Source organism: Rhineura floridana, chromosome 4 (genome assembly GCF_030035675.1).
Source record: "Rhineura floridana isolate rRhiFlo1 chromosome 4, rRhiFlo1.hap2, whole genome shotgun sequence".
In the NCBI taxonomy this organism is placed as follows: domain Eukaryota; kingdom Metazoa; phylum Chordata; class Lepidosauria; order Squamata; family Rhineuridae; genus Rhineura; species Rhineura floridana.
Genome location: NC_084483.1, coordinates 111,100,028 through 111,127,901, shown reverse-complemented (window position 1 = coordinate 111,127,901; position 27,874 = coordinate 111,100,028). Strand labels below are relative to the sequence as shown.

The window sequence follows — 27,874 nt, the reverse complement described above, 5'->3', positions numbered from 1 at the left end:
GTCTACAGCCATACTACCCTGAACATGCCTGATCTTGGAAGCTAAGCATGGTCAGGCCTGGTTAGTACTTGAATGGGAGACCACCTGGGAATACCAGGTGCTGTAGGCTTAGAGGAAGGCAATGGTAAACCACCTTTGAATACCTCTTACCATGAAAACCCTATCAATATTCAAAAAAAGGCAAAAAACCTTGCGGTTTAAGAACATACCTATAGCCCACAGATATTTCTATCCAACTTTAAAAAGCAGGGAAATTGGGCAGCTATAGTGAATGCACCAGGGGAGCAGGAGACCTGATCTCTTCTCTGAGATATTGGACTGCCCTACAAATTTGTCAAAATGCAAACACAATTTGGGTTGGTCTTTCACTGTCCAATCCACTTCCTGTGTAGCTTGGAAGAATTTGGTAACATGTGCCTCTGAGCATATGGTGAGTGGTGGCAACACCTGCAATCAGCCCAAATAATAGAAAGAAGACATTTACTCCTGTGCAATCATGCTTGAGACAGGTAAAACTGGCCATGGGGAGGAGGAAGGGGAGGGGAAGGAGGGGATTGGAAGGGGATGGGGATGAAGAAGGAGGGACAAAAGAAGGGGGAGGGAAGAGGCAAGAGGGAGGGGATAGGAGGGAGGAGAAGGGAGGGTGGGTTTGATCATTTGCATACATAGAAGTGTATAAAATTATGCATGGCATTGAGAAAGTGGATAGAGAAAAGTTCTTCTCCCTCTCTCATAATACTAGAACTCGTGGACATTCAAAGAAGCTGAATGTTGGAAGATTCAGGACAGACAAAAGGAAGTACTTCTTTACTCAGCGCATAGTTAAACTATGGAATTTGCTCCCACAAGATGCAGTAATGGCCACCAGCTTGGACGGCTTTAAAAGAAGATTAGACAAATTCATGGAGGACAGGGCTATCAATGGCTACTAGCCGTGATGGCTGTGCTGTGCCACCCTAGTCAGAGGCAGCATGCTTCTGAAAACCAGTTGCCAGAAGCCTCAGGAGGGGAGAGTGTTCTTGCACTCGGGTCCTGCTTGCGGGCTTCCCCCAGGCACCTGGTTGGCCACTGTGAGAACAGGATGCTGGACTAGATGGGCCACTGGCCTGATCCAGCAGGCTCTTCTTATGTTCTTATACTTTTTGAGTTCAATGGCATTTATTTCTGTGCAAAATCATGTTTGAAAATGGAAATGGACTGCCTTCATGTCGACCCTTTGAATAGGGTTTTCATGATAAATGGTATTCAGAGGTGGTTTTACCATTGCCTTCCTCTGAGGCTGAGAGGCAGTGACTGGCCCAAGGTCACCCATTGAGCTTCATGGCTGTGGGGGAATTCAAACTCTGGTCTCCCAGGTCATAGTCCAACACTGACCCGGGGGAGTAGGGGGAGGGGAGGGGATTGGGTGGGTGAGTGGGCACTGGGCAGAGGAAAATATTGTGCACAGTATCATTGCCTTTCAGCTTTCTCCTCACCTTTTTATTCTACAGCAGGCACATGTAGCTTCCCACCCAAATTTAGACCAAAGCTGTCCCTGGCCTCATTCAAACCAGGCCTTTGTTTCACTTTGGACAGTCATGACTTCTCTCAAAGAATCCTGGGAAGTGTAGTTAGTGAAGGGTGCTGAGAGTTGCTAGGAGAGGCCCTGTTCCCCTCACAGACCTTCAATCAGAGTGGCTGACTGTTAAACCAGTCTGGCCACTGGAGCTTTGTCAGTCAAATAGGAGTCTCCTCTCAGCACCCTTCAAAAACTAACTTCCCAGGATTCTTTGGGAGAAGCCATGACTGTCTCAAGTGAAATCAAAGTGTGGTGTGGGTGTGACCCCCTGATTAGCCAAGCCCAGCAGCTGGGAGTCTTGCTTTTAGAACAATGACTGTTCTTACTGAGCATGCCCACCACTATCATTCACTTCAATGCAAAATTTCTTAAATTAATTAAAAATCAGCAAGGCATTTTTTTAACTTTTAAACTGCAGAAGATGGTCAGATTATGGGGAAAGGTCAGTAGCAGGATTACAGGTACTTTGTGAACATGGCTGATTTTTAATTAATTTGTGAACATGGCTGATTTTTAATGAATTTGTGAACATTGCTGATTTTTAATGAATTTCAACAGATTATGAGAACTCTGACACAAAAAAAGTTCAAAAGGGTTCTAGAGTTTTTCTCTCTCTTTAGACTTTGAACTCTTTATTCTCTCTGACTGTTTTGTGTATTGCCATGAAAATTGAGAGGGTTGTTAAGCAAGCGTTTCTGAATTCAGGACTATAGGTTTTGTAAGGTTTTGTTTTGAAATGAGCTTATGGGAAGCCTCAGAATGGCATGGGGGGTATTTTCAATTTAACATTGTGGAATGTGAAAAATCCATGCTGGCTATAGTATACAGCCACTTTCTTGGCTGTATAATATTTAATTGCCTTAATGAAGTTTTATTTAACAAATAGATAGTATTTCTTTCATTTCAAAAGTAGAGGCCACTTGTCACTTTTAAAAAAAGTGGTTTATGTTGTAAATAAAGTCATAGCAATCATTACTATTTTAAAACATAACAGTAAAATCCATGACTACATACATAATCACAATATAGTAGCACACATGAAACAAGTTGTTCAGTGCCTGGCATTAAATGATTCCAAAAGCAGAGTGAATGAAAACAGAATACTGAAGGTGCCTGATGTAAATTGAGGCAGGGAGTGACAGCCACGGGAGCTACAACCGAGAAGGCTCTGTTTTGGCTCACTGGCCTTTTGATAGCATCTATTATGCTAGCTCTTGTGCAGCTTTGGAGCAGATTTTCAAGAGGTACAAGGGTATGCAGAGAGAACTGGTGAGAATTATGGCCCCACCTTCCCCCAGCGGGGCATCACAGGAGCTTCACTGTCAGGAGCAACACTTCTCTGGTCAATAGTGCCCCGCTTTACACTTTTGCATAGCACAGGGCTCTCTGGACATGATTCTTGCTACACCAGTGATGAGCAAAAAAAGAAAACCCTCTCTCTTGGCTTCCTGTCTTCTCAACAATTTTGCCAACTGCTATTGTTAATATTCTTTATTAATTTACATACTACTCAATGCCAGGATGGATGATAGACCCCTTATTCAGATAAGAAACAAGTCTGAACATGAGAAGTTGCTTGTCTAAATTTTTACAAAGTGAGTAAGTCGAGTGATGATGTTATTTATCATACTCTATGAATGAGGGCAGTTTGCACGATTGTGGGCTGTTCAAGACATTTTAAGGTATTTCTAGGAACAGGTTCTGCAAATATTATAATTAATATTTATTTCTAGGCCACCTTTTGTCCAAAAAGGCCCCCAAGATGGCTTACACACAAATAGAAAAACACAATACAAAATACAAATATCAGCCAGTATGGATGTTACTTTACTTAAATGTAATGAAGATATGAGAACCTGTGCTAAAAGTCATTCACTGACAGAAATACAAATTGCCTGTGGTTCAAAGTGACTATTGGAAATATTACATACCTACAGCACTTGCTTTATTCCTAGGAACCACACTCATCTCATAGCGCAGTGATGTCAAAATCCCTCTTTAATACTTGTTCGGGGAGACAGGAGCACCAGGTAGTTTACTCTTACTTGTCCAGTTCCTTTACTTGCAAAAGCCCAAGTTAAATGCCATTGGCTGACAGAACAATTGTGACACATATAGCACTGGCATAATCTAGTGATGCACATGAAAACACAGTTAAGCTGGTCTGAATCTACTTGCTCATTCTACAAGGCAGCTACCAGTGAGTAAAACTTTGCCTTGTGTGTTTGATTAGACAGTTCCTTCTTCAGCTACAGAAACTTCTTAAAGTACGTATAACTAATAAAGACAAGCTAGAAGTTAGCTTGATTTACCAAGATGAACACTTTACCATGTACCTCAAACTCTTCTTAAATATAAAGTGAGAAAAACTGTTGCAGAAACCACAAGATGAGAAGATGGCTACTAGATTAGGAAAGAGTTTTTTGGGGGAAATTATGAGAGGATCATAGAATTGTAGCGTTGGAAGGGGCCTATAAGGCAACTGAGTCCAACCCCCTGCTCATTGCAGTAATCCAAATCAAAGCATACCTGATTTGTCCAGCTGCCTCTTGAAGGCCTCCAGTGTTGGAGAGCCCACCACCTCCCTAGGTCATTGATTCCATTGTTGTACCACTATAACAGTCATGAAGTATTCCCTGATGTTCAGTCAAAATCTGGCTTCCTGTAACTTGAGCCCATTATTCTGTGTCCTGCACTCTGGGACAATTGAGAACAGATCCTGGCCGTCCTCTGTGTGGCAACCTTTCAAGTACTTGAACACTGCTATCATATCACCCCTCAATCTTCTCAAGGATAAACATGCCCAGTTCTTTCAGTCTGTCCTCATAGGGCTATGTTTGTAGTCCCCTGATCATCGTCGTTGCCTTCCTCTGAACCCATTCCTGTTTGTCTGCATCCTTCTTAAAATGTGGTGTCCAGAACTTGACAGAGTACTCAAGATAAGACCTAACCAGTGCTGAATAGAGAGAAACCAATACTTCACTCGATTTGGAAACTATACTAGTCTTAATACAGCCTAAAACAGCATTTGCCTTTTTTGCAGCCACATCACACTAGTGGATCACATTCAGCTTTTGGTCAACAACAATCCCAAGATCCTTCTTGCATGTTGTATTGCTGAGCCAAGTATCCCCCATCTTATAACTGTGCATTTGGTTTTTTTTCTGAGGTGTAGAACTTTACACTTATCCCTGTTAAATTTCATTGTTGTTTTCAGCCCGATGCTCCAGCCTATTAAGATCCCTTTGAATTTTGTTTGTCTTCCAAGCTATTAGCTGTCCCTCCCAATTTTGTATCATCTGCAAATCTAATAAGCATGCTTTGTACCTCCTCATCTAAGTAATTAATAAAAATGTTGAAGAGCACTGGACCCAGGACTGAGCCCTGCAGTACCCCGCTCGTTACCTCCTCCCAGTTTGAGAAGGAACCTTTGATAAGCACTCTTTGAGTATGATTCTGTAACCAACTGTGGATCCACCTGATAGTTGTTCCATCCAGCCCACATTTAGCTAGCTTGCTAATCAGAATTATCATGGGCCACTTTGTCAAAAGCTCTGCTGAAGTCAACATATATTATATCCACAGCATTCCCATAGTCTACCAGGGAGGTTACCCAATAAAATTTCAGGTAAGATTAGTCTAGCAGGATTTGTTTTTGATAAATCCTTGTTGGCTTGTAGTAATCACTGTTGTTTTCAAGGTGGTTATAGACTGACTGCTTTATAAACTGCTCCAGAATTTTCCCAGGGATCGATGTCAGGCTGACTGGTCTGTAGTTCCCAAGTTCCTCCTTTTTGCCCTTTTTGAAGATAGGGACAACATTAGCCCTCCTCCAGTCATCCAGCACTTCACCCATCCTCCACGATTTCGCAAAGATAATATGGTTCTGAGAGTTCTTCAGCCAGTTCCTTCAATACTCTAGGATGCAGTTCATCGGACCCTGGAGATTTGAACTTGTTCAGAGTGATTATTCCTTGACTATTTGTCTATCAATCTCAAGCTACTTTCCTGCCCCTTCAACTTCATGTTTTAGCAGTGGCTACAAGCCATGATCACTAGATGTAATCTGCATGTTCAGAGACTGTATGGATAACAGATGCAGGAGGAAGATCATACCCAGCTTGTGAGCTTTTCACATTCACCTGGCTAGTTGCTCTTGGATATAGTGCTGGAATATATGGACTCTTCATCTCATGCTTTAAGACAGCATTTATGCACTTTTGTCAAAACTAGACATCATAAATTACTGAACTAGCATGAGTTCTAAGAATTAATTCAACAATCATGGGTTCTTCACAGCACTAACCATAAAATGTAACCCTCTGCCACTCCAGTCACAGGAGTTAATAAAGTTATTGAAGCCCATTCCTGTAAGCAGCAACACAGAAGTATTAACATAGAAATTAAATCAAGTTTTGAATGTCTGTTATAATAAGAGACAAACAAGTTTAGAAAAGAGATTTTACTATACAGGAGGAGTTTGCCCAACTCAATAAATACCTATCACCACTTCCATAGGAGAAAATATTACAGCAATTTTATTTGAGTGATAACAAAAATGTTACATTTAAGCAGCTGCTGATAAATGGCTATATCTGAGTTCAAAAAATCATTGCCATCATTTTTAAACTCATGAGTTGTCAGACTGAAGACAGAAGTATCCTTTTCCAAAGGGCATCAGCAAGGAAGAAGACAGCTGAGTGTCCTTAACATGAAGCAATTCTTTTTCATTATGACAACTTGAGCCCTTGAATATTCTGTTTCAGGTTGAGCAGCTCTTTCTCTTGCCTTGTTTTCTCTTGCTTGAAGGCCAATTTGTTTGCTTTCTTCTCCATCCTGCGTTCCTACACAGACCAATTATTTTTATGTTTACTTATATACCACATTTCAACAAAAAGTTCTCAAAGTGGGTACAGCATAATAAAATATGGCAAGAGTTAAAATGGTGGAAGCCAGCACTGCACAAGCAGACTTCTACTCATGGATATGACATCACCTTCCTCTCCTCCCCTCACAGCCCCTCCCAAAAATCTCTGGGGGGTCCCTCAACTCTCTGGAGCCAATTGCAGGGGAGAGGAGAAGGGTGAAGTCCTTTCCATGAGTAGAAGTTTGTTCTGCTCACGCACAGACAGCATTGGATAAAAACCAAGTGCATCCTAATTCTAATGCTTCCACTACAGCATGGATAGAAAAACTTTGGCCCTCCAGATATTGGACTATAACTCTCATCAACTCTGACTGATCATTGGCCATGCTGGCTGGGGCTAATGGTAGTTGGAATCCACAAAATCCAATTTTTGGAGTTTAAAAGAAGCAGTGCAGAGCTGCTTTCAAAGGCCTTTGAAAATGGCAATCGAGGGTTCAAAGTGCAGCATCACCTAACGTCACAATGATGTCAGATGACAGAGATGGGCAGCCCCACTCGGAGTGGGGAGATAACGATTTGGCCTCCTGGTCAGAAAAAGTTGCCCACCTGTTTGAGGCAACAGAAGCCACACCCTTCCTCCATATCTATAAATGCTTCCCATTGCAGCGCCATTTTCAGCCATTATTGGGCGATATTCCCTCATTTCATCTTTGCCTTATTTATCAGTGTCAACCTTCTGATTAGGCCTGCACCACTTCTGTGGTCAGTACACACTGCTCTCTGTAGCCTTTATTGTACTACTGCTATTTAGCGCATATGACATGCCAGGATACATGTTGAAAGGCCTACGGATGCAGAAACCTTGCTATAGCTAACCAGGTCTGGGTCTGCTCCGTGCTTTTATGTACGAGACCACCTGGAAACAGTAACGTTCTTGGGGTTCATGTTCAAGAGTTAGGACATAATTAGTTCTGTTTAAGTAAAACAACTGACCAACTACAATAGTCAAAATGAAAATGTAATAAATAAATAAATACTGGGGGGGGGAAAAAAGGTAAAACAAAGTTACTTTTCGTTCTTCTTTGATAGCTTGTTTTCTAGCTTTCCGATCTTCTTTACTCTCATTTTTGGAACGTGGTTGTGTGGATATTCTCGGCAGGTCACTGTCATTAATCATTTGCAAGCGCTCAGCCTGCTTATACGTAAGACCTCTCTGAGGCAAAACATCCAGAGGGATTCCTGTCTTACTGGACACTTCAATTGGTTTAGGCTGAAAAGTAAGCACAGACACATGCACAAACTAATGAACCCATTTCTTTTACTGCTATACTTTTCCATTTCATGAATAAACCAATGATGTTAACAATGTGAATTTCTTCCAATCAGCTATGTAAGTGTGCGCTGTTAAATTAATCAGATCCAAAGTTTACTTCAGCAGAACCTACAAGCCCTACTGTCAAATCAATGCTCAATAAAAACAGATGTCACTGGGAAAAACCCAAATGCCTATGTTAGGGTTTTTTTTGAAACAAAGAAAAAAACAAAGTATTCTTGTTCTATTACAATTATTAAACTGTTTCCTTGTACTTGCTGAAAACCTTTGGGAGATTACATAGAAAGGTAATATTATTCAACCTTTAAAAGGGTAAGTAGTTAAATTCCAGAGAAATCAATTACTTTAATCAGTACATATGATCAATATTTACAGTAATTGGTTTCCAGGTAATACAAGTTATTCTGTGTGAATAAAGATAAAAAATATTTAATACTGTTTAATAAAGATGAGCTAGTAGTCTGTTAGATTACTTTTGAATGATGACAAACAAGTCTAAAGAACTTCACAATTCTCCCAAAACACTTGAATTTATGACCACATATACTATTGAGACAGGGCACCCAAAAACTACATAGCTAGTTACTTGCACCCTGGGACAGCCAGCCTCCATGCCACACTGCTTTTGAAACAAAACCATTTCAAAAGCCGTTTATGATATGGTAAGAGAGTGTACTGTTTTATTTTTTCCTTGCAGCCAAAATTTTGACCAGGCATGCTCAAATCCTTGGATGTGCCTAGAGCAGCTCTTTGTATCCCATTCATTATTGGTCAGAATTCTTAGTTTAAGATGATATGAAATGAAAGCTTCCATTTACCTTTCGTGGAACCTCAATAAGTTTTGGATGATTGTATAAGTTTGAATAGGTACCTTAAAGAGAAAAAACACAGTCACACAAGATTGACTAATCAATGACCTCAATGAATTAAATCTGCCCCCTTCCGAGTTATAATTTCAAATGTTTGCTATAGACTTAACCAATCTATTAGTAATATTTTAGGCATTTATGTAGTTGCTGGTGATGACAGTGTGTGCTAGTTTGATACACGTACAAAAACTGTCTGAACTGAAAGCAGCATGATCCCTGTATTTTTCAGACTTTTTAAAAAAAGGATATGCAACTCTAGACACTCACTCAGAACGGATTCACAATCCCACTTTTCTTTGGGTTCTTCTATAACCAAAGTTACAATTTCGTCTCTCTCATCTTCTTCCTCTTTGAGGTGCAGCTCTGAATCTTCTTTGATTTCTAGATCATCAAGTTTCACACAGCTTTTGGAGAAAACAAAAGATGCATTAATGTAAATAAAAAAAGTTTATACATTTTAAAGCTGCCTTCAGCTCCTCCTCCATATATCAATATCCTCCAGAGCACTGTTCTTCAACCTCGGGTCTCCAGATGTTTTTTTATTTTTTATTTATTGAATTTATTAGTCGCCCATCTGGCTGGCTGTCCAGCCACTCTGGCCAATGTACAACATAGGCATACAATACATAGGCATTAAAAATCTAAAAACAATGAAGATAAAATCTAACCCACCCCAAAAGCCTGCCTGAAGAGCCAGGTCTTCAAGGCCCGGCAGAAGCTCATCATAGAAGGCATGGCGGAGATCATTTGGGAGGGACAGCATGGTCAATGATCAGGGATGGTGGAAGTTGTAGTCCATCAACATCTGGGGACCTCTAGAGCAGGGTGGCTAACCTATGGCCCTCCAGACTTTGTGGACTCCAGTACCCATCAGCCCCAGACAGCATAGCCCAGCCTTTCCCAACCTTTGGGTCTACAGATGTTGTTGGACTACAACTCCCATCAGCCCCAGCCAGCAAGGCCAATGGTCAGGAATGATGGGAATTGTAGTCCAGCAACATCTGGGGACCCAAAGGTTGGGAAAAGCTGGCATAGTCACTGGTCAGGGATAATGGGAGTTGCAGTTCAGCAACATCTGGAGGGTCAAAGGTTAGCCAGTCCTGCCTTCCTGATAAGCAGAGAATAGCAAAATCTGAAGTGCCTCTCAAATACTGGTCTTTAAAAGTGAGGTTTGTTTTTAAGAACAGGGAAGGTAACTAATTAGAGGTATATTCTTTGCTGCTTTTCTTTCAATCAGATATTTGACAAGACATCACAACTGCCACTTCCATATCCAACACATACATAACAGCTGCTAGAGACAGAGAGTGTTTACCCTGCTTAGGAAGATTAAGTAACCTCTCTTTCTAGCATAAAACAGGAAAGATGAAGCTGGGAGCTAAGGCTACTTATGGGAATCATCTTTTTTTAGAATCCAGAACTCTTCCCCCGAAGGCTTGCTTAGTGCGTACACAATTATGTTTTTGGTGCTAGGCAATGACCTTTTCAATCAGCCTTTTTGATTTGATTTTTGTGTGCTTACAATGATTTGACTGTAGTTTGTATTTATATGTTTATCATTTGTAAATGGCCCTGAAAACAGATGTTGAACAGCTATATAGAAATTCCTTAATAATAACAAATAATAAAGCCAGGACATTCTACGTACTCCTTTGCTTTCTCTCTGTAATAGTCATTCAAAACTTCCTGTAACCGAGTACTGTCACTTTGAATGAAACCTTCCAGATCGGCATTATCCAGTGCTCCAATTTCATCATCATCAAACTGCTCAAAGAACTAAACATAAAACACACAATATTCATTTGGAATGTATCTGGAACTCATTATGTAATTACAGTAATACATTTGAACAACACTGAAAAAAACCTCTCAGTTTTGAAAACAATTATTTTCATTCCATTAATTTCCTTCCCCTTTAAGCCAAAACTGCTTTTTACATTTACAAGGAAAAGTTTATGTAACATAAGATTACTTGAAACCCCCCTGGTTAATGCAAGAAAATATCTGCAGTTCAGGAGTAAAGTCACCTGGTATAGGGCAAAAAAATCTTTTTTTTTTTTCTTTTCAATAATTTTTATTCAGATTTTCATAAAACATACAAGACAAAATCATAAAACATTCAAAGACAAAAAACAAAATCAAAAATAGTTAAACAAAAAGAAAAAAAGAAAAGAAGAAAGAAAAAAAAATAAATAAAAAATAAAGAGTAAAATATTGACTTCCCATTTGTCAAAGATCAAATCAGTTATAAGTCTATAATATATAGCAATCCTGTCTCTTAAGTCATATTATAAAATCACTTTCCTCCAGTAGTTATCTTACTTAATCATCAAATCTCATAAACATTACTTTATTCTTTCCACAAAAAGTCAAAGAGAGGTTTCAATTCTTTAAGAAATATATCTATCAATTTTTTTTTTCCAGATAAGCATATCGATTAATCCATCTCATTACTAATTATGATAATCTTATTGTCATAACCATAGTCAAAATAAACATTTCAATTAATCCATCACATCAGAATCTGTTAGGTTCAGTAATTTCAGTAGCCATTGTTCTATTATCTCTATTAGTTCCATTTTCCATCTTCCATCTTCAGTAGTCTTGTTAAGTCCAGTAATTTCAATATCCAATCTTCCATTATCAGTATTCCATAATAATCTTGCTGTCAAAGCCATAGTCATATAATAAGAGTCTGATGGGAATTACCTCTATCCCAAATATTTTCTTGCCATCCATTCTGAATAAGTTGCTGAAATACTGCTGTAAAATCATATCTCTGTTCTTTTTTTCAAAATACACTGGGTCATCTCTTAAAAGTTTTTCCATTGTCACATGGCTGCAGTTAATTCCATAGATTTTCTCTATATTGGGCTCCATCACATCATTCCAGTCCAGAAGATAATCCATGCCATTGATAACTTTATCTCTAGAGTCTTCATTAATTTCTTCAGAGATAACATTGAGTTCCAAACAATAGATTTTATTTCTAAAGTCCATAGACTCCAAATCTTGTTCCTGTTCCACGTTTGTTCCAATCTCCGGGATCTCCTCTCTCACAGGGACCCCTATTCCAGTCTCCAGGGTCTCCTCTCTCACAGGGACCCCTATTCCAATCTCCGGGGTCTCCTCTCTCACAGGGACCCCTTCCAGGGTCACCTCTCTCACAGGGACCCTTATATCTTTAATCTCCTGCTTCATTTTACTCAATTCAATTTTCGTTATCTCAATCTCATTCATTATTCTCTGAAACATAGTTATTTCCAGATTCTCAGCCACTTTCTTAATTGCCATTTTAAAAGAAAAATATAGGAAAACCACTTCTTATTTCAGCAACAATTGGGTTAATACTCCAAACTTGGTGACATCACAGTATAAACAGAGCAGACAGCCTTATCTCTCCAATAGTTAAGTAAACAAAATGCAGTTCCCAGGATCGAAGCAATTAATGGCAATCGTCAAGAAACAGATTCGTCAAAATAAAATAGACCAAAAAGAGAGTAGTCTCAAAACAGTATAATATTTTTCAAAATAAAAATCTGGAATAGAAATCCCTCTTCTGTGTGTATCTTTAGAATGCAAATCCAGGACAGCTTTTTGCAACAAAAACAGAGATAAGCTATTAATTAGTGCGTAGCAGAGAGAAGTTACGGCTCCCCAGTGAGATGTCAAAAACCGATCAATCTGGCAAATCTCTTTTAAACAGCAACAATTTAAGTCAAGTAAAAGAAAAATATAGAAAGAAGGGTGCTTGCCTGTTAGTGCGTTCTCTCTTAGAAGATAAGATGAACGTTCGCTTTAACAGATAGAGCTTGCTGTTGAAAATCCGTCCCACCTTCGTCGGCTGGACCTCGTCCCATAAATTAATGAGATCTGGTCGTCCCAACAAAAATAGGCTTTGAGGTTAATCTCTTCGTTTCTCCCTACCCGGGAGAAGTTTAATCAGTCAAAAAAAAAAGAAAAAACTGACTGATATATCTGAATAAGCTTCTTTTGAGGCAGGAGCCCGTCTCAAAAGCAGGCACAGGCTAAGTCACCCTTCCCGGAAGTCCAGGGCAAAAAAATCTTAACGTACATCTAACAGAGTATGTGCATTCAGCAGTTAGCTAAACACTTGCTATCATTAGCCATTTCATAAACGGAACAGCCATTTACACATGGTTTGATCTGCATGGATCATAATCAGTATTTGAGTGGAAGATTTCCCCCCAAGGACACCTTACGTTAACCAGAATTATTGCCATTAGGTTACCTCACCTTCTCAAATCTCTCATCCAAAAGGCTCAACTGTTCATTCCTTCTCATTACTGAAGAAGTCATGGAGTATTCTGTGAAACGGCTCTTGGTCTCTTCTTGCATGAAAAGAAATTCTTTCATTTCTCCTTTAATTTCACTGTCATCTGACAAAAGACCCTCAGAATCATACTCCTCATCACTCTGGATGTCTTCTCCATCCTCTTCCTCCTCCATGTCCTCCCATTCTTCTTCATCTCCAGATTTTGACTCCCTATTAAGAGCAAAATAAAGTAAAAAAATGATCCAGCTACCTGAAATTTAAGCTCATATTTTTATTATAAAATAATTTTTACCTTGTTTAGCCAAAATGGCTTCCAGGATGGCTTTTCAAAAAAGGCTTACAATAAAAAAGACACTACATGGAAGGAAAATGGAATGGGGAAGGAGAAGGGGGGGAGAGAAAGCAAGCTCTTTCAATTCTTATCACAACCAGCAGAGAACCATTCAGATAGCTTGATGGGATGGCTGCTGTAAGGTGACAATTGAGGGAATGCTGAAGCCACTTGATTTCTCTGCAGCCACCACTGATATACTGATTATTATTTAACAGGCTGTCAGGGGCTGATCACCTCACCACTGTATCAGAAATAAACACAGCTGGGCCAGAGATGGAGATGGACAGGGAAGCGGTAAGCAGGGAAATAAATAGTTGGGCAAAGCTCTGAGTGAACATAAGAACTTAAGAACATAAGAAGAGCCTGCTGGATCAGGCCAGTGGCCCATCTAGTCCAGCATCCTGTTCTCACAGTGGCCAACCAGGTGCCTGGGGGAAGCCCGCAAGCAGGACCCGAGTGCAAGAACACTCTCCCCTCCTGAGGCTTCCGGCAACTGGTTTTCAGAAGCATGCTGCCTCTGACTAGGGTGGCACAGCACAGCCATCACGGCTAGTAGCCATTGATAGCCCTGTCCTCCATGAATTTGTCTAATCTTCTTTTAAAGCCATCCAAGCTGGTGGCCATTACTGCATCTTGTGGGAGCAAATTCCATAGTTTAACTATGCACTGAGTAAAGAAGTACTTCCTTTTGTCTGTCCTGAATCTTCCAACATTCAGCTTCTTTGAATGTCCACGAGTTCTAGTATTATGAGAGAGGGAGAAGAACTTTTCTCTATCCACTTTCTCCATGCCATGCATAATTTTATACACTTCTATCATGTCTCCTCTGACCCGCCTTTTCTCTAAACTAAAAAGCCCCAAATGCTGCAACCTTTCCTCGTAAGAGAGTCGCTCCATCCCCTTGATCATTCTGGTTGCCCTCTTCTGAACCTTTTCCAACTCTATAATATCCTTTTTGAGATGAGGCGACCAGAACTGTACACAGTATTCCAAATGCGGCCGCACCATAGATTTATACAACGGCATGATGATATTGGCTGTTTTATTTTCAATACCTTTCCTAATTATTGCTAGCATGGAATTTGCCTTTTTCACAGCTGCCGCACACTGGGTCGACATTTTCATCGTGCTGTCCACTACAACCCCGAGGTCTCTCTCCTGGTCGGTCACTGCCAGTTCAGACCCCATGAGCGTATATGTGAAATTAAGATTGTTTGCTCCAATATGCATAATTTTACACTTGTTTATATTGAATTGCATTTGCCATTTTTCCGCCCATTCACTCAGTTTGGAGAGGTCTTTTTGGAGCTCTTCGCAATCCCTTTTTGTTTTAACAACCCTGAACAATTTAGTGTCGTCAGCAAACTTGGCCACTTCACTGCTCACTCCTAATTCTAGGTCATTAATGAACAAGTTGAAAAGTACAGGTCCCAATACCGATCCTTGAGGGACTCCACTTTCTACAGCCCTCCATTGGGAGAACTGTCCGTTGATTCCTACTCTCTGCTTTCTGCTTCTTAACCAATTCCTTATCCACAAGAGGACCTCTCCTCTTATTCCATGACTGCTAAGCTTCCTCAGAAGCCTTTGGTGAGGTACCTTGTCAAACGCTTTTTGAAAGTCTAAGTACACTATGTCCACTGGATCACCTCTATCTATATGCTTGTTGACACTCTCAAAGAATTCTAATAGGTTACTGAGACAGGACTTTCCCTTGCAGAAGCCATGCTGGCTCTGCTTCAGCAAGGCTTGTTCTTCTATGTGCTTAGTTAATCTAGCTTTAATAATACTTTCTATCAGTTTTCCAGGGACAGAAGTTAAGCTAACTGGCCTGTAATTTCCAGGATCCCCTCTGGATCCCTTTTTGAAGATTGGCGTTACATTTGCCACTTTCCAGTCCTCAGGCACGGAGGAGGACCCGAGGGACAAGTTACATATTTTAGTTAGCAGATCAGCAATTTCACCTTTGAGTTCTTTGAGAACTCTCGGGTGGATGCCATCCGGGCCCGGTGATTTGTCAGTTTTTATATTGTCCATTAAGCTTAGAACTTCCTCTCTCGTTACCACTATTTGTCTTAGTTCCTCAGAATCCCTTCCTGCAAATGTTAGTTCAGGTTCAGGGATCTGCCCTATATCTTCCACTGTGAAGACAGATGCAAAGAATTCATTTAGCTTCTCTGCAATCTCCTTATCGTTCTTTAGTACACCTTTGACTCCCTTATCATCCAAGGGTCCAATTGTCTCCCTAGATGGTCTCTTGCTTTGAATGTATTTATAGAATTTTTTGTTGTTGGTTTTTATGTTCTTAGCAATGTGCTCCTCAAATTCTTTTTTAGCATCCCTTATTGTCTTCTTGCATTTCTTTTGCCAGAGTTTGTGTTCTTTTTTATTTTCTTCATTCGGACAAGACTTCCATTTTCTGAAGGAAGACTTTTTGCCTCTAAGAGCTTCTTTGACTTTGCTCGTTAACCATGCTGGCATCTTCTTGGCCCTGGCGGTACCTTTTCTGATCTGCGGTATGCACTCCAGTTGAGCTTCTAATATAGTGTTTTTAAACAACTTCCAAGCATTTTCGAGTGATGTGACCCTCTGGACTTTGTTTTTCAGCTTTCTTTTTACCAATCCCCTCATTTTTGTGAAGTTTCCTCTTTTGAAGTCAAATGTGACCGTGCTGGATTTTCTTGGCAATTGGCCATTTACATGTATGTTTAATTTAATAGCACTGTGGTCACTGCTCCCAATCGGTTCAACAACACTTACATCTCGCACCAGGTCCCGGTCCCCACTGAGGATTAAGTCCAGGGTTGCCGTCCCTCTGGTCGGTTCCATGACCAACTGATCTAGGGAATAGTCATTTAGAATATCTAGAAACTTTGCTTCTTTGTCATGACTGGAACACATATGCAGCCAGTCTATGTCCGGGTAGTTGAAGTCACCCATTACTACCACATTTCCTAGTTTGGATGCTTCCTCAATTTCATATCTCATCTCAAGGTCTCCCTGAGCATTTTGATCAGGGGGACGATAGATCGTTCCCAGTATTAAGTCCCTCCTGGGGCACGGTATCACCACCCACAACGATTCTGTGGAGGAGTCTGCCTCTTTGGGGGTTTCGAGCTTGCTGGATTCAATGCCTTCTTTCACGTATAGAGCGACTCCGCCACCAATACATCCTTCCCTGTCCTTCCAATATAGTTTATATCCAGGGATAACCGTATCCCACTGGTTTTCTCCATTCCACCAGGTCTCGGTTATGCTCACTATATCAATGCTCTTCTCTAAGACCAAGCACTCCAGTTCTCCCATCTTGGTTCGGAGGCTCCTAGCATTAGTGTACAGGCACTTGTAAGCAGTGTCTCTCTTCAAGTGTCTTTGGCACTTGTGGTTAGGCCTGTGGTAATTTTGCTCTTCTGAATTTATATCCTGTGCCCCTGCTCTCACAATGCCTACTTCTAGGCCTACCCCTTTTAAAATTTCATCATTTCTTTGGTTTTTATCCCAGGGGGGAGGTTTATTCCGAACCGGACCTTTCTCAGCTCCTGTCAGGTTTCCCCCCTCAGTCAGTTTAAAAGCTGCTCTGCTACCTTTTTAATTTTAAGTGCCAGCAGTCTGGTTCCATTCTGGTTCAAGTGGAGCCCGTCCCTTTTGTACAGGCCCAGCTTGTCCCAAAATGTTCCCCAGTGCCTAACAAATCCGAACCCTTCCACCCGACACCATCGTCTCATCCACGTATTGAGACTTCGAAGCTGGGCCTGTCTGGCTGGGCCTGTGAGTGAGAAAACTACAGAGCTCTGAAAAAGAATGTAAGTGGTTGGAAGAGGGCAGAGCTTAATTTTGAATGTATTGTTTATTTTGCCAGGGGCCCAAAGAATGAGGAGAGTCTCAGATTTCCTTGGTAAGGGAATAAGGGACTTAACCTGGTCTCCCCAAAATTAAGGGTGGTAGACTTGAGGCTCTGAAGGAACCCTATAGGCGACGGCTGCTCTTTCCCATCCTCATTTCTCTTTGGACTTGTTGTCTAACCAGGACACAGGTCATATTTTACCATGAGACAGCTGAAGGGGAGATACAAATTTTCAGATTCTGAAAATGTCAGTATGGAAAGAAGTATGAACATAGCCCCTCAGCAATGGAATTCCCTCCCCCACTTGCCAAAAGAAAAAGGAATCTGAAAGATGACAAAATACATTTTCCATTCCATTACCAACAGTCTTCCTTTGCCTGGTCTATGCTCCCTGGTGTATTAGCCCTTAAAATAAAGTCATCTTCAAGAAGATTATCTGGATTGTCAAAATCAAAGTCGTCATCAAGTGCCGCAACAACGTCAGGATCAAAATCCAGCCTAGGTCCTAATGATAGATAAAACAATATAAAGTAATTATGACAAGCCATGCCTCAGAAACCCTCAGAGGCAAACAGCCCGTTTGCTCTCTATACACTGGTCCTTAGCCAAACATAGAAAACTATGACTGTTCCCAGTGATGGAACTCCCATCTGCTTCAGACTCAAAGTCAAACATGACTACCTTTTAGAAGTATTGCAAGATCTCCACCTGACTGGGATGGCTTTTAGGGCTCAGAACTAATGTAGGCAAGGGTGGGAAAATTTTGATTAACTTAACTAAATTTTATTCTGTTCTATGAGGAATTATGTGTCCTGACTTCTGTTTTTGTTTTCAAATTATTTTTATTTGGAAAATGACTTTTGTTATATTTTAACAGGCAGCTGCCAAATTCTTATAAAAATACAAAATTAGACAGCTTTGCAAGTACACACAGTTTAGCCTGCAACTTTTTTTTACTAGCCTGCATGCCAGGGTAAGTAATTTTTGCTGCATCAACAGCTTAAGAGAGAGAGAGTAAACTCCATTCTCAGATATTTTACAAGAGTTTTCCCCCTGCTTGCCTTAAGGCAATTGTGTTCCACTACAGGTAAACAGGAGATTGAGGGTGATATCCAGCTAAGGCTACAATCCAATACACATTTACTTGGGAGTAAATCCAATTGAACCCAACGGACCTTACTTCTGAATAGACATGCACTGGATTGCAGCCTAAGTCAGACTTTGAGTAGACCCACTAATATCAGTGGACAAATCCATTGATCTCAATGGGTCTATTCTGAGTATTTACAATCCTGAAATAAAAAACAAACATACTGTCCTTTTTCCTCAGTTTCCATTATGCTCATTTCCAGCATGGCAGAACAATACATCATGCAAAGACAGTGATCTGTTCTGCATGACTGATGCCAATTTGATTTTGGATGAAGAAGAAAAGAAATATTTGTAATTTGAACACACAAGAAACTACATAATAGTTTGTCCCCCTTTATTTTTCACTAGGCCACGTGATGATGATGATAAAAGAAATAATTCTGCAACAAAGTGTTCTGTAATAACAGATGCTATGACAGAGAGAAAGCTTCAGCCCACAATCCTAGACCCACTTACTAGGGAGTAACCTCCATGTAACATAGTGGGACTTCTGAGTAAATACGTACAGGGCTGCAGTGTAAATTTAGTACCTGAAACAGGAGCAGCTTTGTTTAAGAGTCCCACATCCTCTTCAAATTCTGATGCAAACACTGATGAGGGCAAGTTTATGGCGGGAGCCTAAAAAACAAAGACAGTACAGCAAAACATTTCTAAAAAAAGACTCAAAAGACAAAACCTTCCCAATCTTATGACTTGTTTCCTAGGAGGATACAATTTATTTGATAAATTGGTTCTTCTGAAATCTGAGAAGCAGCACATGTATGTTCATTTCCCCACACACACACACAGAATAGCATCTTTGCAAGTTCTTCTATAGAAGCTCCTCTGGACCATGAGCAGATAAGCAAGGCTGCTCATAAGTGATTCCTGGGAAATGTACCAGGTTCGCGGAGAAACACACTGTGAAGTTATAGCAGTGTGTTCCATCATCACTAGGCAATTTATCAATTGATTAGTGTTTGGCAACAACCTTCCCTCCATGCTTCTAAAACTTCCATAAGGTTGCCAAAGAGACACTACGCTACCTCTCCCATCTCATCTGTTACAAAGGATCTTTATTAATCTGGTTCATAAAAGCTGAACGAAAAGATGACAAAACATTGTTATTTGTGTTACTATTATTAAAGACTTATTCACACTACTAGTAGATCAAAATCAGACAGCCATGTTAATCCATCATAACAAAATTCACAGTTGGTGCTGTGAAAGGAACAATTGCATTTTTTGATCTCATTGTTACCATAAGCTGCTTTGAACATAATTCTTTGTGGCCAGGCGAAATACAAAATAAAGTGATGGTGTTTTGTCATGTTTATATTCTAAGAGAAATGTCTGAGGGATGTTATAATGTAAACAAGAAGAGCAGAAGCCTAGCTCTGTCACTTTGTGATGGGCACAGGACAGTTATGGCTGCCTTAATAACTGTTGCCAAGAAGGGAGATTTCGAGCTGACAGTTTGTAATTCACTAGTATATGGACCAGGGGGCTAAACTGGTCAAGGGGTCAATCTAAACTGGTCAAGGGGTCAATCTAAACTGGTCAAGGGGTCAATCTAAATTGGTCAAGGGGTCAATAAATTTATTGGTAGTTAGAAGATCCATGTAGGATCATTGACTAGTTACTAAAAGACCAATAGGCAAGGCCCTGATAGAAGTAATAACATGACTGGTCAGAGGCTCTGGCTGAAGGGAGAACAAAAGGCAGATCCGTTGCTGACTAGAGGGGAGCAGAGCTCAAAAAAGTAATGCTGGCAGTCTGAGAGAAAGCTGCTGGGAGAAGACTGGAGATGGTGGCTGGGAAGAGGAAGAAGTCATGCTTTGAGGTTGTGGTGAACCTTCAAGTAGGCAGCAGAATCCAGCACCAGAGGACTTCAAGCAGAGGTCATGACCTGAGGGTGAATTTCAGCAAGCAATCTTTGAAAGAACTGACCCACTTTAGAACTCAGCAGGAATAGTTTGAGGCAGAGGAGGTCTGCATCTGCACAGTATCTGTTCCTTGTTGCTGGCTGAGGTAAAGATTACGCAAATCTGGCCTCAGGAAAAAGTTGCTGAGAGCTTATTTGATGGGAAAAGTTCTCTTAAACATTAGGAACTGTAACAGCATATATATATATATTATGGTAAACTACAAACTACACTTAAGCAATCTTATCCTACCATCTGAAAAACAACACTTTATTCCTTTATGTAAATAATTCCCTTAACAAACGTATTAATTTTGTGCATCTTATAAATTTGTTTGTAGTGGTGGTGTCAATCCCACACCTATGGTGCAGGAACAAAGCTACTGGATTTCTATAAATTACAGAGGGTTTATTTTGGTGGCAGTGATTAAAAGTTTTATAATGAATGAACATTCCTTCATTGTGAGCATTATCTGAGAACTTTATTAGGCATTGTGGTAGGGAGTTCCACAGCCTGAAATCTCAGAGGTTTTAAAAAGGCTACAAAGGTAGAATACCTACACTGTTTCATCACAGCACTTATTTTGACCCTGCCTGTTTAAAAAAATAACTTTATTTGACTTGTTTGCTGAATGTCCATATGAGACTACAACCACAAGTACTCAAGTATATCTTGTACTTACTGGAATTTGTTGAATTTCCTGTTGTACCTCCCCATCTGTGGTCACTACAATCCTGCCTTGTTGATTGGGTAAGCTTGATGGAACGAGCTCAGAAGGTCCAGAACCTTCTTTGAGATGTTGCAGGTAATCATAGTCATCATCAAAGAATACTCCGTATTTCCTCTGTTCCTCTCTTCTTTTTTCATCATCCCCCTAAAGGTTTTTTGGGGGAGAAGGACACCATACTTATTTAATTAATTCCATTTATGAATCACTTCCTATGAAAGATCTCAAAGCAGTTTAATGAAAACATCTGCCCAGTATTTCTGTTAAACTTAAATAATAAGGAACTGCATTGCTTTTAAAAAGAATAAACATAAAAACAAATATTTCAGAGGAAAAAAAACAGGTGTCATGGATACAACTCATTTGAAATGTGGTATTGGAGGAGAGCTTTGCAGATACTATGGACTGCGAGAAAGACAAATAATTGGGCGTTAGAACAAATTAAACCAGAACTATCACTAGAAGCTAAAATGATGAAACTGAGTTTATCATACTTCAGACACATAATGAGAAGACATGATTGACTAGAAAAGACAATAATGCTGGGAAAACAGAAGGGAGCAGAAAACGAGGAAGACCAAACAAGAGACGGATTGATTCCATAAAGGAAGCCACAGACCTGAACTTACAAGATCTGAACAGGGTGGTTTATAACAGATGCTACTGGAGGTCGCCATAAGTTGTAATCTACTTGAAGGCACATAACACAACACACACATATGGATACAGTAACTTTTTTGTGAAGTTTGTGAACTCAAATGGTAGCATTCCCCTACCAGGTAGGCCAACTACTGTCAGTCCTTCTTTGAACTTTGAACTTATACTTCCTTAAGAACTACACACTGGGTATGCTGCATGGTTTTGAAATGTAGAAACTGTAGTAAGTCAACATGCTTGCAAACAAACGCTAGGAAATCATTCTTTATTGATATACAAATCCTAAAATGGAAAGACTGAAATCCCCATTTCTGGAAAAGTAAAAGCTCAACTACTTTTCTACAATACTGTACTTGATTATCACCTTCTGTGCAGGTAGCAGAACTCTCTGGGGTGCTGTGTCATCTGCTGTCAAAGGATCCCTCTGACTTCTGTGTACTAAATGAAATGTTACGGCTTTTCTTTTCTCTATGAAGGGTTTCTTCCGCCTGTGAGGCTGCAAGATAAAAGTTAATTACTTTAAAATTGTCCAAAATTCACAACTTTTCTATCCAAATATATGGATTGTACTTGATTGAACGGAAGCTTCTCAAATAACTTTTATTATTTTTATTTATTTATTATTTGATTTATACCCCGCCCTTCCTCCCAGCAGGAGCCCAGTACCAGATATTATAAGTATCTGAAATGGAAAAGCTAAATCAAAATTAGTCAAAAGGTTGCTTTGTAGGCCTATCTGGTTAACTCCGGGGTCGCCAATGTGGTGCCTACAGAAGCCTTTCCCAGCACCCCCTGCAGAAAGAAGCCTTCTGATGTAGCCAACAAAATAGGTTGTGGTGTATGCTTGGTTGCTAGTGTGTGTCGCCCACGCCAGTTTCCCCCGTTTGCAAATGTGCCCATGGTAAGCAAGTCTGACATTCTGAAGAATGCACCTCCTGAAAGGGCTGGACAAAGAAAGGCAATCAGGTACCAAGAAAATTCATTTTTATGATAATTAACTAATACGCACTTGCAGCAACCAGCATTTAGAAAGACATCACACAACTCATTTTAACTCTCTGGCACGGGCATACACATCTCAGTCTTTTGCAGGAGACCCTGAATGCTCCAGAAATTATATATCTTCAAAAATCTCCATTTAAGCAATATCTAAAAGACTAAGACTGCTTATATTAAAACACTTAAGTGTTAGTTCCTTCCAATCCTCATAAAAATAAATTTTCTTAATACCTTCCAGACGGTTCTCCTTGTACAGCTCCTGCAGCAAGTGCATTCTACAGGTCAGGCCCAGGTCTCCAAATGCCTTCTGTCTGGTAAGTAAGAAAGCAGCTGCAACAAAGAGGGCCTTCACCTGGTCTCCCATAGATTTGAGCGGCACTAGGACTGGTGACATTACTATGTGAAACCAGAAATATATTTGTGCAACAATATTCATGGAAAACTGGGTATTAACTCATATTTTCTTTTCCTCAGTGTAAATAACAGCATTAGGAGACACAGTTAACATGCTCCTCTTCTGGGCTGCCAGGAGATCCACCAAGCCACAGGAAGTAGCCTGCCAACCCTCCACACCAGGAAGCTTCATCTCTTGATTTGATCAGGAAATAAACTCTAAAGAGCAGACAGAGCACTTCTCTTCTGATCAGGAGATAAAACGACCCTATGGCTGCCCTTTGGAACTTTTATCTCCAGTTTCTGTTCTAAGCACCACATCTCTGAGATTGCAAATAAGCCCCCTGCCTGCTCTCTGAGGCTGTGGGCACACTAGTCACTTCAAAAGCAGCGAGAATGGTTTTTCTGGCTGTGTTTTGAAGTGATTCTGCCCTCTGCTAGCCACCCAGCCCCACTGCTGACTTCAGACCTTTCAGGATTGCCCACAGCAAAGTACTGGACCAGTTGCTGTCTCTGCCTGAGCCTACTTGCGAGTGGCAACGGGTTGACCTACCAATCTGGTGCAAAGTCTGTCTGAGGCTGAAATTTTAAAAAACTGCATTTCAGCTGACTGGACCAGGTTTTAGGGGGCAGCATTTGACTAGTGTCGTGTGGCCCCGTTTTCAGAAAACAGAGGTAGAGATGCACTGGAACCAGCACAACAGCAAGTGTGTCTCTACCCTGGGTGTAAAACACAGCATTTTCCCCACCCCCATGCTGCCGCAGGGGTGGATGGAAACCCTGCCTTTTATTTTGCACACACAGTTCTATACAAAGTAAAAAGCAGCAATGCCACCACTGGAATGGGCTGGAAATGCCAATTTTGTGTGCGTGCACACATGCCTGTGTGCGAGGGGGGAGGGAGTTCTGTGAGACTGCATGTGTGGTGAGGGCATGTGCTTTGCAGGGCTGTGGAGTCGGTACGTCAAACCTTCGACTCAGACTCCTCTATTTTTCTACTGTCCGAGTCCGACTCCAGCGCCTCTATTTTTCTACTGTCTGACTCCGACTCCTTCATAAATGGCAAATGTATATTGATTTATATTAAAATATTCATATTAAAATATTAATTTTATTTTGAAGCAGGAGTCGGTACATTTCTACCGACTCCGACTCAAAATTGCTCCCGACTCCAACTCCGCCCAAAATTGCTCCCGAATCCAACTCCGCCCAAAATTGCTTCCGACTCCAACTCCACAGCCCTGGTGCTTTGTATGAGAAACATACATGCCTGCCGAATGTGTGTATGTGGTCTGTATGTGTAGTGTGCATGAGTGCAGGTGTGCATATATTGACCACACTCACTGCTGGAATGTGGCCTTCAGAGAGGTGGCTGCTCGTCAGATTGGCATTTGGGTCAAAAATGGTTACCTGACCCTGTTTTAAACAAATGGACTCAATGAAACAGTCACTTGGGTTGGCTGGCAGTCTCTCAGTACTTCAAGTGGTTCTCTCCGCTCTTCCACTATCCTTTTCACCACAATTTATGTAGGCTTTGTTACACTGAGTGTTGGGCTACATGAAAATGATTTATCTGACATGCCCATCAGATAAGGCAGTTATGAAACTTACCAAGGGTTCATTACCTAAAATGCAAAAACAAGGACTCAATGCCTACTCAGCTGTGGCAAGTTGAACCAGGACAGGTCACACGTGACAGCACATGCTCAACAAAAAACTGCAGTTACACCCCATTATGTGATCATCATGCATACTTACATAAAATTAGTTTATTTCTATGCCACCTTTTGGCCAAAAAGGCCCTCAAGGCGGCTTGCAAAACATAAACACAAATACAAAGTACAAGCAAGAAAAGAACAAAATTTACAAAAATTTAAGACAACAAAACATTAACATTTTAAATAACCAACAATAGCAAATAAAAAAAATACATTCATCTTCCTGGTAAGAGGCCATCCCCAGAAAGATGTCAGAAAGAGCAGTGGTGAAGGGCCAAGGCAGGTGGAAAAAGCTTGCCCCGTGATGGTCCCAACACAGTCTCGCCCCCTGCACCGTAAACACAAATGTGCTCTCAGGGCATGTTACACTTTCAAAGAAAGCACACATGCACAGTTCAATTAAATAATTAAAATAATAAACAATAAAAGCAGCAGAACAAACAGCAGATAACTCCCCCAACAAATCCAACTAACAGCACAATCCTAATAATGTCTACTCAGAAGTAAGTCCTATTGAATGCAATGAATGCAAAGAAGTTAGAACTGCAGGATGTAGCTTAAAAACCTGGGAAAATATAAAGGTCTACACTTGGAAATGACATAAGATAGGCATCAGGCATGTCTCCTTATGGAAAAAAATCCACAGGTAGGTCTCAGATATAGGGTAAAAAAAAACCCGAAGCACCATGTCTTTGAAATTCCTTCCTATGAAAGGTTTGTACAATTTTAAAGCAAGCCCTAAAAAACTTATTTTAACCAGCTTTTGAGTGATTTTAATGTTGGCTTTTAAATTTACTGTGATGCTGTTATGAGTTTGAACAATAATGTTTTATTGTATTCTTTTACATTTCATTGTAAGCCGTCTTGGAAGGGCTTGCCCTAAAAAACAGTAAAGAAATCGTTTCAAGGAATAAATAACAGAGCAACACTCAGCCCCAATCCGTTGTGCCGGAGAAGGTCAGGATGCGGTGGATGTCTCCTTCTGCCTGGTGCTGCCAGACTCCACTGGCAGAGGGCCGCCAGGGAGGCCTACACTGTGCCCACAGAAAGCACAGTCAGGCAGAAACTACCCCACTGACAGGAGCCAGCATAAGCCTCCCAAAGGAGGTGGGAAGAGGGTGGAGCTCACACAGCAAGGATCCTAAGGTAGTACAGCTACTGGCAGTGGACCTGAGTTGGGCCGTTGTGTTGGGCCAGTCTGGAACTGGTGCAGCTAAAACCAGGATTTTCAGTCTCCACCTTCTGCCCTTGCCATCATGAGCAGCAAACTCTGGATGCAGTGTGGCCCCACTACTCCTGGCAGGGAGTTACAGTTGCTCCCTAAATAAACTAAGATCTTCTCCTTAATCAGCAGCTGCTTCACTTCAGAAGGCCAGGGCACCCAGAGAAGGGCCTCTAGTGACAACTTCAGTGTATGGGGTAGGCTATACAGGAGAAGAGGATGCAACAAGTACTAGGGTTTTGAGCCATGTAGAGCACCAGCACTATGAATTGTGCTCTGAAATGGCCTGGGAGCCTGTAGAGCTGTTTAACAACAGGTAAGATTTCATCATCCTGTTTCAGTTAGCAGAGTAGCAGCCGAGTTTTAATTAAACTAGCTATCTGAATAGTCTTCAAAGGCAGCCCCATGTACAACGCATAGCAATACTTCATTTAAAGATATGTGTTCTGCCACCTCTCTGTAGGTTTCATGAAATTTCATCCAGCAATAAAGTTCCCCAATCAGTCAGCAACTTGGAGAAGTGTTTGATTTTGCCCTCTATTTGAACAGACTGTTACTATTTAAATTTATTTAATTTTGAAAAGTATTTGCTGCCTGCTATTCATCACACAAACGATCCCAGGTCAGGATTACAACCACAACAACCCATAATAAGAACAGATGCAGATAAGGAACTGCTGCCAGTCAGTACAGACAATACTGGAGAGATGAATGGTCTGACTCCTGCTAACTAGGTTGTGTTAATTTATATGGTGGTATTATTACTACTAAAACTATTTTTAATTGTTTCTTACTACTTTGTCAGCCACCCTGGGAACATAGAGTTGAATGTGCCGGATATAAACTGTAGAAATAAACAAAGAATGTGGAAATCACAAATGCCATGGAGTTTCCGACGGTCTTAGAGACCTTGTCATTACTGCCCAACTGCTACGCCTACTTAATCCCCACAGCTGTTTTAAAAAGGCCACTGCGGCATTAGATCCCTCGCATGGAAGCGGACAGGGGAACAACAACGGCATCATGAGGCTGCCAACCCGGACACGACAGAAATACTCAAAGTACAGACTCTCCCCTCCCTCATCTTCATCGTCGAAGTCACTCACCATGGCGCGAGGGCACGAACGGCGCGCGCGTCACCCACCGAAAGTTCTAAGAACCCCCTGCGCAAGATTCCACACAAACGCGACGGCTTCACGTGCTTCCGGCTCCGAAAGGGGACTTGCCTTTCCAAAGCGTCGCTCTTGTTTCCCTGTCTCTTTGGTGCCGCTCGGCCGTCATTGTAGAATAAACCAATGAATGTTAGACTGCTCTGGAGGAGGAAGAATATCCACCCAAGTTCCTGTTTTACCTCTTCGATAATACTAATATAGAAATACTTATTGGTAAGCAAGAAGTTGCCATGACTTTGATTTCCACGAAAGTAAAGGGGAGCGTTACCCCCCCCCCAGCAAAAAGACTTCAATGGTATTGACTTTGGTTGCCGGGCGGAAGTGCTGATAGAAAACAGAGAGAGTGAGAGACTGAACTTCCGGAAACAATTGAAAGCCGCTATTGGCCTCGAGTCTCTATGGGCGCAAAGTGATGCCTTTCTAGCCAACGACATCTCAATGGTGAACCCCTTGTAATCTATGTGCCGGAAGTGGAAAATGATATCAAATGTACACGAAAGTACTAACGCGGATTGCGACTCCATCATTTTTGCAGCATAATCTTTCGTGTTCTAGAATATATGTCATCAGAGGGGTCTCTATAGGAATATAGAGCTTTCACAATAGAGATGATTCAGGGACAGAGTGTCACCCTTTAGTCCTCAACTCTTGCAGAAATGAGGAATGCGACTTCGATGAGAATAAGTGGGATTTGCTTCCATCTAAGTATGTGTAAAATCGGGCCCATCGCCTTAGTATGTATAATTGCGTTGGCACATATTCCACGTATCCTTACTTCTGCTCTTCCTTTCCTTGTTATCTGTTGAAATTTAATAATAATAATAATAA

At 41.0% G+C, this 27,874-nt stretch overlaps 1 protein-coding gene and 1 pseudogene across 1 annotated transcript; one reads left to right on the top strand and one right to left on the bottom strand.

Annotated features, from left to right (window-relative positions):
• On the top strand, positions 1-109 carry LOC133384651 (5S ribosomal RNA; annotated as a pseudogene).
• A 5,964-nt stretch (positions 110-6,073) lies between these two features.
• On the bottom strand, positions 6,074-27,351 carry LTV1 (LTV1 ribosome biogenesis factor). The gene is made up of 11 exons (XM_061624037.1): positions 26,981-27,351; positions 21,907-22,038; positions 20,841-21,032; positions 18,785-18,872; positions 17,463-17,607; positions 12,885-13,134; positions 10,276-10,403; positions 8,895-9,031; positions 8,577-8,629; positions 7,495-7,695; positions 6,074-6,402 (listed from the first exon to the last, which is right to left on the bottom strand). Exons 1-11 carry the CDS (start codon positions 26,981-26,983, stop codon positions 6,289-6,291), a joined length of 1,443 nt encoding a protein of 480 aa, XP_061480021.1. The 5' UTR covers positions 26,984-27,351; the 3' UTR covers positions 6,074-6,288.
• Positions 27,352-27,874: the final 523 nt, after the last annotated feature.